This window comes from Nicotiana sylvestris, chromosome 11 (assembly GCF_000393655.2).
Source record: "Nicotiana sylvestris chromosome 11, ASM39365v2, whole genome shotgun sequence".
NCBI lineage: Eukaryota > Viridiplantae > Streptophyta > Magnoliopsida > Solanales > Solanaceae > Nicotiana > Nicotiana sylvestris.
Genome location: NC_091067.1, coordinates 133,014,818 through 133,029,539, shown reverse-complemented (window position 1 = coordinate 133,029,539; position 14,722 = coordinate 133,014,818). Strand labels below are relative to the sequence as shown.

Below are 14,722 nucleotides of genomic sequence, written 5' to 3'. Positions count from 1 at the left end.
ACAGTGAATGCTTCTGAAAAAGGGAAAATGAATCAATCATTAACGGATATAACACACCGTGTAAATTTCCCTCAATTTAATAGTACCCCCATAAAGAGTTGTGGACAAGTTTCATCATGTTCTTCTCAGCCACAATATCCAAAATCAATGCAACAACATAGTTTGCTATATGGTTCGTCCAGTTCAAATTTGCAGAAAGAACATCTTCTACCTGATTTAAATGAGATACCATTATTTCAAGGTAAATATTTATGTTTAATTTATTTAACTTATTTTTGACATTTGAATAAGTAAATTTTTTCTGCCCCTATGTACATGTCCACATAAATAATGAAGTTTGTAATTTATAAGCATATAACTTATATGCAAAAGTTGAGGAACAGAATTATTTATAAAACTAAACTTTAATTTTCTTCCATTTATTTGCTTCTCTTTATTTTCTCAACTACAACATATTTGCTATTTTACAATTATACTTATATGAGTTTTGTTTTTTGGGTTGTACTTTTGCAATTTTTATTATTTTAAATGCACTCCTACAATTTCAAATTGAGTTTTGCAACATACTTTTTCTTCAATATGAAATTGAGAAAAGGCTAACAATTAATATTTTTGTTTAGAATTTGAAGATGACAACATTGATGCTAATATACCAGGTATGCCATCGAATTTAGCACAACTCATACTCATACATACAACTTTACTAATTTTTAATTTATTCATCAAGGTCAAATGCAATCCAGTGTTCAAATTCATGATGCAAATGAAGATGATGATGTTTTTGAAGGTATTCACATATAAACGTATCAACGTTCCATAATGTCAAAATGTATTAACAGTTCCACATATATTAAATTTTAAATTCTAATAACTAATTATTATTATTTTTAGATGATGAAGTACAGAGCTGGATGACCAATGAAGGTAAGTATGACATAATTTAAAGTTACATATACAACATACTTTTACTTTCTATATAATAAGTACTTTAACTTTATCTGTTTTTTTACTCTCATAAAACCAGAATACTGGGATATAGGAGATGCCAATTATGAATGTGAATATTGTGGGGCATATTTCTGGTTTGAGGAAAGAGTTGAGAAGAAGTATAAAAAAAAAACCCCAATTTTCACTTTTTGTTGTGGTCGTGGTAAAATCAAGCTACCAAATCCAAAGGAGCCTCCATTGATTTTGAAGGATTTATTGTTTGGATCAGGTTAATAGATAAATTTATTTCATTAAAACAACGATACTATAATTTTTGCATATATACATCTTCTTTAACCAAACCTAATTTCATGAAGGTGCAAAAAACAAACATTTCAAAGAGAACATTCGAACATATAATTCTATATTTGCATTTACATCAATGGGAGAGAAGGTGGATTTCTCTGTCAACAAAACAAAGGGACCTAGAACATTCAGATTGTCTGGTCAAAATTATCATCAGATTGGAAGCTTATTGCCTCCGGAAGGATCTTCTCCCAAATTTGCACAATTGTATATTTATGATACAGAAAATGAGGTGGAAAATAGAATTCATGCTATCAGGTTAACATAGAGAATTGCTAAGTCAAAATATTTTAAAATTATATTTTTTTTAAGACGTAAATTTTTAGTTGAAGTCAATATTTTCCTTTACAGCCGTGGTGAAATGAACAGTCAACTTCATGCTGAAATTGTGAATGACTTGAGGCAAATGCTTGATGAAAACAATGTTCTTGCAAAGTCATTTAGAATGGTAAGAGATCAATTTCAAACATATGGGACCTCAAATGTTAGACTTAGATTGATTGGGAAAAGAGGCTATGATGGAAGAAGATACAATTTACTCAGAGGTAGCTGCTTTGATAGTTGGAGATTTTGAACAAACAAGGTCTGACAGAGATATCATAGTTGAAAGCCAATCTGGACAACTACAAAGGATAAATGAATTAAATGCAGCATACTTAGGTTTGCAATATCCATTATTATTTCCGTATGGTGAAGACGGATACCGAGAAGATATTCCTTTAAATGATATTGATGATTCAGCCGGTGGAAGGAAATGTGTTAGCACGCGTGAGTACTTATCATATAAAATTCAAGAAAGGAAGGATGAAGTTCCTTCATTTGTGTCAGCTAGAAGATTATTTCAACAATTCTTGGTAGATGGTTATACAATGATGGAATCTTCTCGATTGAGGTTCATTAGGCTTCATCAAAAACAATTGAGAGCACACTTTTATAATAGGTTACAAGATGTTGTTTTACATGGGGACATAGAACCTTCTTCTCAAGGACAGAGAGTTATACTCTCTTCTAGCTTTACGGGAGGTGCACGTTACATGTTGCAAAATTATCAAGATGCCATGGCAATTTGCAAATGGGCGGGGTACCCTGATTTGTTCATCACATTTACTTGCAACCCAAAATGGCCTAAGATTACTAGATTTATGGAGAGTAGGGGCTTATCTCCAGAAGATCGTCCCGACATTTTAACAAGGGTTTTCAAAATCAAGCTCGATCGCATGATAAAGGATCTACGCGACAATAAGGTTTTTGGAGAAGTAAAAGCAGGTAAAATTTTTATGTTCTACAAAATTATTATGTTTGCACATTCATTTTCTTATATGCTAATATTAAAAATAACTAATATATAAACCTAACAATCTAATTACATCTTTATTCTTCAGTGATATATACAGTTGAATTTCAAAAGCGGGGCTTGCCTCATGCACACATCTTGCTTTTTCTTGTGAATAAATACCCAACTGTCGGAGATATTGATGGAATAATTTCAGCAGAATTACCAGATAAAAAAGTAGATCCTTATTATTATAATGCTGTTATAAATTTCATGATGCATGGTCCTTGTGGTACTGCTAGAAAATCTTCTCCTTGCATGCAAAATGGTAGATGCACAAAGCACTTTCCAAAAAAATTTGTGTCATCAACCACAATTGATGAAGATGGGTATCCAATTTATAGAAGAAGGGATGATGGTAGAACTGCAAATAGAGTAGGTATTGCGTTGGATAATAGGTATGTTGTACCACACAATAGATTTTTATTATTGAAGTATGGTGCACACATTAATGTGGAGTGATGTAATCAATCACGATCCATTAAGTACTTATTTAAGTATGTTAATAAAAGTAATGTTCGTGTCACGACAACTTTTTCTCAAAGTGTAAATAATGAAGACTCGGGGGTGGTTGATGAAATAAATATGTATTGTGATTGCCGATACATATCACCTTGTGAAGCTGCTTGGAGAATTTTTAAATTCTCAATACACCATAGAGAACCATCTGTAGAAAGACTATCTTTTCACCTACCAAATAATCAGACGGTCATATTTTCGGATGATGATCCAATTGATGCAGTTGTCAATAGAACAACCGTTAAGGAATCTATGTTTTTAAGCTGGTTTGAAGCTAATAAGACTTTTGCTGAAGCAAGAGAATTGACTTATGCAGAATTCCCTCTAAAGTTTGTGTGGAAACAAAACCTAAAAAGATGGAAAAAAGAAGAACTTCTGCATTTTCTATTGGGAGAATATTCTTTGTTCCACCTTCCTCTGGCGAGCAATATTACCTTAGATTGTTGTTGAATGTAGTTAAAGGTCCAAAAAGCTATGAGAATTTTAAAAAAAATCAACGGTTCTGATCATGAGACATTTAGAGATGCATGTTATGCTTTGGGTTTATTAGATGATGATAAGGAATACGTGAATGCTATCATGGAAGCAAGTAATTGGGGAATGACATCATATCTTAGGCAATTATTTGCTATGCTACTTTTATCAAATTCAATGTCACGTCCAGAAAGTGTTTGGCAAGCAACATGGCATTTACTATCAGAAGATATCCTTTACGAAGAAAGAAGAATATTGGATCACCCGGGTATGTATTTAATGGTTAAAGTTTCCAGTTATGATATGACAATTTTGAATAATGGCTGATTTGCTTAACTTTGTTACTTAGCTTTATTTTTAATTACTTAATTCATATTAACTTGATTGTTCATTTATTTCTTCTTTTTGGTTTTTCAACTTCATACAAAATTCACTCCACAACTTAAGGTTCGTTAAGCAATATTTTCTTATTTTCATATCTTTTTAATATAACGTTGTGTTTACATCATAGGAATAATATTGGTACTAATTAATGCATTTTCCAGACATAAAAAGTAATAGAAAATTAATGCATTGTGTTTAATGCCCTAAAACTTTGGGAAAGGCTATAATCGCTTTTATGCATTCTCTACTTTATTTGAAAAAAATTCAATTCATTTTTTTAGGATAGCAAATACTGCTTTTTATTTATAGGTTATGAATAATAATATGCATAAAATTAATAATAATTTTTACAAATTAAAAAACCACATGGTTTGAACTATATTATTCGTTCAAATTCTATGTACGTTAAATGTGTTTAAAATTAATGTACACTACTATTGAACAGTATATTTTTTCGTTAATTTTATTTTTAATTTCATGTGGCTAAAGTAAACTTTACCATTTAATTGTATTTAATTATTTTACATTATAATGTTATTTCAGAAGCTTACCTAACAGATGAAGAATTGAAAAATCGTTGTTTGCAAAAGCTTGAAACTTTTTTGAAAGGTTGTCGAAGAATTTTTCTGGATTTTCCAACAATTTCAAGGCCTGTTTATAATACGGGTTAATTGTATTTAATTATTTTACATTCTAATGTTATTTCAGAAGCTCACCTAACAGATGAAGAATTGAAAAATCGTTGTTTGCAAAAGCTTGAAACTTTTTTGAAAGGTTGTGGAAGAAGTTTTCTGGATTTTCCAACAATGCCAATGCCTGTTTATAATATAGAAGAAGTTGATAACAATAATAGATTAATACGGGATAAATTGCGTTATAATAAACGCGCTTTGGCAGAGGAACATCAACAATTAGTAAAGAATTTGACAGATGAGCAAAAGTCAGTTTATGAAAAAATAATAAGAGATGTGAATGAAGACAAAGGTGGGTTTTTCTTTTTATATGGTTTTGGAGGAACGGGCAAGACTTTTATTTGGAGAACTCTATCTTCTGCCATAAGATCTAGAGGAAATATTGTCTTAACTGTTGCATCTAGCGGGATTGCATCTTTGTTGTTACCAAGTGGTCGAACAACTCATTCAAGATTTGTGATTCCTCTAAATGTAACTGAAGATTCAACATGTAATATAAAGCAAGGTACTCCTATAGCAAATTTAATTATTAAGGCAAAGTTGATTATCTGGGATGAGGCACCCATGATGCATAGATATTGTTTTGAAGCTCTTGATAAAACTTTAAGAGATATTCTTAGGTTTAAAGATGCATCCAATTTACACCGACCATTTGGAGGTAAAACAATTATTCTTGGTGGTGACTTCAGACAAATATTACCTGTTATTCCAAAAGGTAGTAGGCAAGATATTGTTAATGCTTCTCTCAATTCTTCTTATTTGTGGCCTCACTGTCAACTGTTAAAGTTAACAAAGAACATGAGATTGCAAGGTAATGAAATAGGGACACATCTAGATGAGTTGAGAGTTTTTTCAGATTGGATTTTGGCAATTGGCGATGGTATAGTTGGTACTTCTGTTGATGGCAATGAAAAAGTCCAAATACCAGATGATCTTTTGATAAAACAATCCATTGATCCAACATCTGCAATTGTAGAAAGTACGTATCCGAATTTCAACAGTCGTTGCAATGATATAGGATACCTACAACAAAGAGCCATTCTTACTCCAACTCTTGATATGGTGGAATCAATCAACGAATATATGATTTCCCTTAATGAAAGTTCTGAGAAATCATATTTGAGTTCCGATACAATCTGCAACTCTGACAGTACTTATTCAGCACTGGGACATATACACACTCCTGAATTCTTAAATACAATTAAATATTCTGGAGTTCCAAATCATGCACTTACGCTAAAGGTTGGTATTCCAGTAATGTTATTAAGAAATATTGATCAGTCAGCAGGATTATGTAATGGAACAAGGTTGATCATAACTAAACTTGAAAATCAAGTTATTGAAGCAAAGGTTTTAGCGGGACAGATGGCTGGACAGAAAGTGTTTATTCCAAGAATGACATTGACGCCATCTGATGCTAGAATTCCATTCAAGTTCCAGCGAAGACAATTTCCAATTATTGTATCTTTTGCCATGACAATCAACAAAAGCCAAGGACAGTCATTGTCTCATGTGAGATTATTTTTTAAAAAATCAATTTTTACACATGGACAACTATATGTTGCTCTTTCTCGAGTGACGAGTAGAAAGGGATTAAAAATATTGGTTTGTGATGACGATGGGAATATAACTACTGAAGCTACAAATGTTGTATTTAAAGAAGTTTTTCGAAATTTAGTCTGACACTCGAAAGATAATCAATATCTTTTTTGAGCTTTAAGTAAAACTTTTGTTACTGAGATTCATTAACCAAGTGCGACAATAGATGTTGACAACATATATGAAGCATGTAATAGGTACGCTTTACTTTTCTGCTCTTTTCTTATATATTTCTCTATTTCTCTATTCTGTATATAAATTAACTTTTTAAAAAATATTACAAATATAGATATGTCATGATTTGCCATAATATGGATTAACAGACTTCTTACATCGCATTTTTGAAGAGGCAATGAATTTCATATACGAATTTGGTTTTAATATGCTAATTCATCAACCGGACATTGTGAAATTTCATCAAATATAATTGGATTAAATAAACTTATGGATGTTTCAGTGTACTGGTAATCGGTCTACTAATTTTTTGGTTTGAAATATAGTTAGTGTGATAAGCATCCACTTTTTTACAAATTAATCAGCTTTATTGTTGGTTCTCATAGCAGATGCATTGGAACGAAGGGAGTAACTTGGCGTCCAGTTGACTATCATGTTACTTGCAGTTCCAGAAGTGAATTTCTTTTGTGTTTCTGTGTGTGTGTGAGAGAGGAGAATAACTAGAAACATATTCAAGTTTAGCTTTGAACTGATTCACATAAATGAGAGTGGGTTGTCCAGATACCAATTAAATGGTTTTTGCAAACAGGTCGTTACAGGGATTGCTTTGCCATCGGGCTCGGATAAGCTTTATTCAGGGAGTACGGACAAGATAGTAAGAGTGTGGGATTGCCAATCTGGACAGGTTCTCCTCATTCATTTCCATTTCAGTTTTTGAAGTTATGAAACACGAAAACTGGTATAGGAAAAATGTCTTTGTCGCTTGAAATCTTGATACTGTATAAAATTCACTGGGAAAACTAGGAAAGAATGTTACTTGCACGTCTCTGCTTCTTTCATGCTAGCTGAACTAATCACTTTTCTCTATTAATTCCTGTTAAAAAGCATGGGAGTCAAGGCTTTGCTTTTTATTGTTGAATTCATGGTGAAAATAAACAAGGAAAAAGATTAGTGCAGAATAGTAATGTTATCTTTTGGTTGCATCAGATCTTAATAGCACATTGCCTCAAAGATAAGGAGTTCCAGTTTAGCATGTTACAAACATATAAATTTAAGCTACTTCCTTGCTGAAGGAAGAAGTAAAATGGAAAGAAAATATTGATTCAGTTTGACAATTTGTAGGAAAACAAGCTGTCAATGGAAAGTGTGAAAGTCTAAGCTACCCAGAGAGGGAAAAAATATTTTTGAAGCTGAATTTAAAGGAAAGACATCTTGGAACTTGTAATATATCATGTCTATGTGATACACATTCTTCCAGATTTCCATTTCAAGATAGTCAATAAATCTCTTCCCTCTGAAAACATTTGGATATGCTAATTGGAAACGATCAAGTTTCTTTCTATAATATATATAAATGAACTATCGGAATATGTATAAACCATATTAACACCATATATTTTATGTTCTTTGTCTTGGCATATTAATAAATACTGTGTATGATCACTTATTCGTTTGAATATCCGAAATTGCAAAAATCTGTAGACACTTATTCACTAATTTTGGATATGTATAATTATTTTGTGACTTGGTAAGTATATGTCTAATTTCAGAAAAGCAGAGTTTTTGCAAATAGTTCGACGTCTAAGCTTTAGTTCTCGACAGCAACCACAAAATACAAGGGAGCGGCGATGCACAAATATGGACGATGGGAAGCTTATTTTTTCCACTTTCTCAGTGCAACAGAAGGGAGACAATTACTAATTTTGAAGTGACCACATATGAAGGGGAATTTAAGCGGTTTCATATGTTCAAAAATTGTCGGGTTTCAATGATGATTTACTAATCGACAATTATAAGTTCCTTACGAGAAAAGAGCAAGACATTCCTCAAATTGTATGAGATATTAAGAACACTTTGGTTAATCAAACACTGTGTTGTGTTTGACAGTGTTGGATCAATAATGTTATAATATGTTTTACTCCCTTCCTGTTGCTCTTTTTCGTCTAAATTATCTATAACCCCCTTTAGTTATTAAAGCTTAATGGCATTATAGTGCTATCATTTCCTGTTTGTTAAGAAAGTTTTGCTTCTTCAACAGTAAAAATTGTCATAACAGTCTGCTGTACTATTTTGGATATTAATCAAAATGACATTATCATTTTTGTTTCACCTGTAGCATACAGTTCAAGGAACTCTTTGTTACGTGTTTTCCGTTTTACGTTATGCGCAATCTTACAAAATCTGCTTTGCTCAAAAATAGCATTTGGCAAGCTTGGGTGTAACAAGATACACGACAACTAATGGACCATATAGCAGACAACTAACGGACCATATTCACGCTTTGCTGCATAGAAGAAAGCATCGAAATCTCCAGTTGGTATAATATCCAGTAGCGAATCTGAGAAATTCTTCAACAGTGGATTTAAGGAATAAACACAGTCCATGTTTTCCGAAAATTCGGTCTCACGCATATCCCCCATGATCTCCCACTCCCACACAACACTCCTGACATCCCAACCATATCCTTCACGTCCCCTTCCCAATCATCCCCACTTTCCCACTATAATAATCCCATCATCTATATTCTATCTATATAAAGAACACAAATATAGAGGGGTCAGACGAAGAAAACATTAGAGAATAACGAAAAAGAGAGCTTTGTCCCATAATATTAGGTAACAATTATCTTTGCAAAGCCTTCTCAATTTGACTACACCATACTTCTCTATTTTACTACAGTATAGTGTATACAAATACTTTTTTAACAAGCCTCTATCATCAATAAAATTCTATTCAATAGACGGCTGTACAACTTGTGACAACTACACCAGTTACGACTGAATTTAACATGGAAGAAGAGAAGAAACAAGGCAGAAAAAATCAAATGGATATACAAAAGTAGAAACAGTTTAAATTTTCTCCCGATAACAATGGTATGAACTTTAATCCACTGTTTACAGATTTGCGATTTGCATAATTGTTGCTTACAGAGGGTCTCTTTGTTCAATGCTTACAAATACTCCATATTTCCTACTTTATTTTTTTTTTCTGATTTTCCTTGGGCTAATTAACAAACCCCATTCTTTATTACAAGTGGAATGGCCATAGAGTGGAAGGAAAAGTTAGAATTAGCAGAAGAGTAATGGCAGTTGTAAATGCAGCGTCGACGTCGATATTATAAAATTTAAAATAATCAAGCTTTTAACAGAATTCTCTTTTGTTATGTAGTGGTGAAGCAGCCTAGGAATGTACTTTTTTTTACGCAGTTGAATATAGTTTATAACGGTTCAGTTGCTGTGATATTTGCTATGCAGTTGCTCTATCAATTTGCACTCTTTAACTTGAATTAGGCTGCTATTGGAATTGCATTTGGCGTATACATAATTACTGGACTTTTGGGTATTACTCTTTCTTTTCACATAAACTTGTCTCATACAAGTTTCAAATTTCCAAAATAGTTACAACGGTTCCAACAATCAAAGCTGTGCAATTTCTCTTAATGTTCAGTTTTTTTACTTTCTTTTTTGATTATCATGGATATTGGATGACTTAAAAGCTCTATCAATGTTCAACGTAGACTTCCATAAGTTATTAGTTAAGTTAATTTTATGTAATCTATTGGAATTTTTTTTTACAATATGGAGTCATATCCTTTTACAATTAATTGTGATATATGTTGTCACATTTATCGGTTTTAGCCATTCTTATTGTTTCCTTTGTCCTATTTCAGATAATAAACAAGGAGAACTTCCAATTACTACAACTGCGACTTCTCGAAGTCAAGGAACGGGACAACGTAGAAGGGTACGTCGTCGCAACATTTATTCGTATAATGATTCTGACTCTAAGGCTGAAGTCATTAGGAATCTCCCAAAGCCAATACAAAATAAGTTAAGGGATCGAAGGGCTGAACGAAGGGAAAAAGAAAAGAAATTTAGAGAGCTTAGGGCTTCACTAGCTAAATATATTGAAAATTATAAGTTTACCCGAGATGCACTAATGCTATTGACCAAAATAAACTATCTGATTGGAAAGTCTTAGCAATATTACTAGATTCACTTGGACAACCTTTAGGTAGTATTTTAACTGATGTTTATCACGAGGTTTGGCCAAGTGAACCTTTTTGGGTTTATGTTCTTAAATTTGAAGCTGAGTGGGAGAACCGTTTGTACAACTATTTATAATTTTTTTAATTAATGAAACTTTGTTATTTGTTTGCAACATTACCTGTCATTTTACTCTTCATTTTTTCTTAAGAGTTTTACATAAAGAACATAAAGGAATAATAATAACTTATTCCTTCAACTAATGCAATTTAACGACATATCCAATGTGTTAAAAAGAGGATTAACATGAAGAGACAAATTAGTTTACGCTGTTTACTTGATTATATATACTCCTCATGTCAAGTAATAATTTACAATCTGTTTTGCTTATTTTCAAATCAAAATTTAATGAGGAATCTAGCTATATTTAGGTAGTTACAAATATTAATTCATCCAAAGTATACTTGCCGTAGAGTATTACTGTACAATTAAGTGTTAAAATAAACGATGAATATTTTTGTTAGTACTGTAACTTTAAAACCTTTGTTAGAAGGATATGAAACTTATGCTAGAAGGAAAGTGTTGAAAATATATTTGCACTTATCTGAGCTCTATAATTTGCTCCTCATAAAATCGAAGTGTTTATATATGAATCACATTTATTTTGCTAAGCCAAAAGTTTAAGCTTCAATAGTGCTCAATTGTCATAGTAAGTGCAGTACTTTGAAGCTTTGAATAATTTTGAAAAATATGAAAAATGAGGCAAAAAACTTTTTATTTATACTTTAGTTTTAGTGGTTTAACATTTCCATATTTTAGAGAAGTGCTTCTATCGAGGATAACGAAAAATTGTCGGTAGGGGTAAAGCTTATTTTTCTTTAAAAAAGTTGTTGGGAGTATTTTTTAGTAGTTACACTTTTTTTTTGGTTATACATTATTTTATACATATTTTTTCTACTGACTATTTCTCATTGGTATTAGTACTACTTGATGCTATTCTGTTGAGAGATTGTCATTGGGTGGGACTAGCATGGTAAGCTCGAGTACAATAAGAGGATGATGGAGTTGAGCTACGGTTTTATTGATTCTCTCAAGACTTGGTTGATGATTTGTCCACAAGAAAATCAAGAAATTATGCAATATTTTTTGGTTGATTATTACTTCATTTCTTAAGAAAATGGGAATACCCTATTTTGGATCTCAAGCATACTTTCAAGGATGACTTTTTCAAGCTATTTTTCGGTCATTATATTTGTCATTGCACATGTTTTATTTGGTACATGCAGGACAGTCCTGCTTTGAAGGATGAAAAATGATCAAGAATAAAAAAACTATGCGGTTTGTGTTGGAAATGCTTAAAATAGAATTTTGTTTGAGTTGGGCGCCTTGATGAAGCTTCGTTTGGGACTGGAACTGAAATTAGATTTAACTGAAATTTTGTTGTTGCCCATTCTAAGTCATGTACCTATCGGGCTTAAAGACCTATTTTTACCCTTTTAAGGCCTTAGTAAGGTTTTGCCGCTTTTTGGATTGAGACTCTTTATGGGGAACATAAGAATGCTCTTTTTTATTTTTATTTTTTTATATATTATTTATATTGAATTTCTTCTAAATTTCAGACAAGTTTTATACTTCACCTTTACATGAGTACATAAGATGAAAGTTCATCTATTTATTTTTTTAATTAATTCTTTTGAATGCGATCAGTAAATTTAGTTTATAATATACGTCGGTTTCTATTATGCCTCATTGCACTATTTTTATTTGCAATGAGCCGCGCATCGCGCGGATACGTTTACTAGTACATTGGGAATAAAACAAGAAGAAAATTAGTTGGAAACTGGATACTCTTCACCATTGGTCAGAGATATTAGGGGTCGTTTGGTAGGGTCAATGTGTATAGAAATAGTACAAAATAAAATGTATTACTCCCTCTGGTCCACAATAAGTGACCAATTTATTTTTGGCACGCCCATTTAGAAAATACTAAATTTTATACAAAAATACCTAGTATCGCTAAACTACCTTTAATTAAGTATTTAATGTGAGGAGTAAGAAAACTTTTTAAGAATATGTACATAAGGGTGATTTTGTAAAACCAAATTGAATGTTTTCTTGATTATATAAATGGACACTTATTTTGGACCAAAATAAAAAAGCAAATTGGTCACTTATTGTGGACCGGAGGGAGTAGTAATGCTCAGATTAGTAATGCTTATATTAGTTATGCTTATATTAGTATGCTAAGATTATTTCGTATCTATATAGGTCAAAATCTGCCCTAAGGGAATTTAGCGTTAAGCGGCGTTAAGAAAAAAGATGCGTCGGGGTCGACCAGGAAGCAGTAGGATTCATGGCCGGTCTGTCAACAAAGGTCGAGGTCGAGCACCAAGGCCAGAACAATAACAGCTAGTTTTTGTAATAAGATATTAATTGAATATTCTCTTCTCTTGTACTATTAGGGTTTGTTAGGGACATGTTTCATATAAATAGAAAATGAGACAATAGTGTAGGGCATGTAACATTGACTGGATAAGAACACTTTTCAGAAGAAGATTCTTTCTCTCTAGCAAATATACAAATTTTACCTTTTGAAATATTCTTACACACATTATCCATATCTTTCCATCAGATCCGAGAATAGTTCGAACATTTGAGGATTTGTCTGTCATTCCTCATTATCAGAAGGAACAATCATCCACTTTACTCATTATTAGGTGAATCATTCCCTCGATTTACATTAATACCATTTATTGCTTGATATTCCTCCATTATTGCTCACATCTTTTGGAATATTAAATGTGCATCATCTTCAGTTTCCCACCGACTTTATCTTACGTTATTCATGCTATCAAGTTCTAATTCTAGAGATATTATCTTTAACTAAGTTTAACCCCTCATTACATAAAATTAAATAGTTTAACCGAAAGTTTATATTTTTTGGTCAAATAATTTGGCGCCGTCTGTGGGGGTTTCCTAGTTAAATTTTTAGTTTCCTGTAGATCTACAACTAGCACAGATTGCTAACAAAAAAAAGAACAAAATTCCTTTTCCTTGTACACACATATCTGATATAGCAGGTAACAAAGAAGAAAGAACGAGGATAATGACCGACCTCACAACCAACCTCTTGAACACCATCAATAAGGTTTCTGAAATAGAAGGTGAGGATATAATGCCTAGCGCCTCCCCCAGGCGAGGCAGGTCACCTCCTCCTCACGGTAGTATCGCAACATCTCGCGGTAAAGGAGCTTCCACATCTGTGGAAGAAACGCCACCAGTAGTAAAAAAGCTCCTCGAGACTTGGCTAACTGATATGCTGACCAACATTCTCTACAAGCCTGCTCGGGATACAATTATATAAAATGCGAGGACTTGTATTACATCAACTAAATGCGAGCAACATAGCTCGTTCCCCCCGGGGATGACAGGTATTAATCACAACATCGTTAATAATGCAGGTGACAGACACCCTCACAGTCTTGAGAAAGATGGGAGAAATGGAAAACGAGAACAAAGCACTTCGGGACCAAATGAGAGAACACCAAGAAAGGGTTAACAAGATACCAGGTGCCCCGAAGCTCTTGCCGAAGAGGGATGCTGGTCGGTTCGTGGAGCAACCATACAGTGATGAAGCTGCCCCGCATGTCATACGAAAGACCTTTAAAATGCCACCCTATCTGAAGATATATGATGGCACAACCGACCGTGAAGACCATGCGACTCACTACGTCACCGTTGTGAAAGGCAATGGCCTCGCCAAGGAACAAGTATCCTCAATTTTGTTGAAAATATTCGGTGAGACCCTCATCAGAGGAACATTGACTTGGTATTCACAGCTGCCCGCGCATTCTATTAAAACATTTGAAAAGATGGCCGACAAGTTTGTAACAGCCCATGCTGGGGCCAAAAAGGCAAAGGCAAGAGTGAACGATATATTTGCTACCAAACAGTCGCTCGGAGTGGGATTAAGGACTTTCTTGCCTGATTCAACTGCGTAAGAATGAGATGCATTATGGTAAACGAGGGGAGCGACACGTGCATTATCCACCCCCGAGTACTTGAACAAATGAAACTCGAGGATAAGATAGTGCTACGTTGCAACACACTAACATACTTTAACAATGCAATTGAAAGAACATCTGGAGAAATCACACTCCCCATCCTGGCCGGTGGCATCACTCTAGAAACTATATTCCATATGATGGATCAGGACACGACGTACAATGCCATAATAGGGCAACCATAGATACATGCCATGAGGGCCA

At 33.2% G+C, this 14,722-nt stretch overlaps 1 protein-coding gene across 1 annotated transcript; it reads left to right on the top strand.

Annotated features, from left to right (window-relative positions):
* Positions 1–1,811: 1,811 nt before the first annotated feature.
* Positions 1,812–14,455, top strand: LOC104234792 (uncharacterized). Its single transcript, XM_070161910.1, has 8 exons — positions 1,812–2,559; positions 2,676–3,024; positions 3,462–3,607; positions 3,696–3,887; positions 4,547–4,612; positions 4,712–6,207; positions 7,058–7,153; positions 13,916–14,455. Exons 1-8 carry the CDS (start codon positions 1,812–1,814, stop codon positions 14,453–14,455), a joined length of 3,633 nt encoding a protein of 1,210 aa, XP_070018011.1.
* Positions 14,456–14,722: the final 267 nt, after the last annotated feature.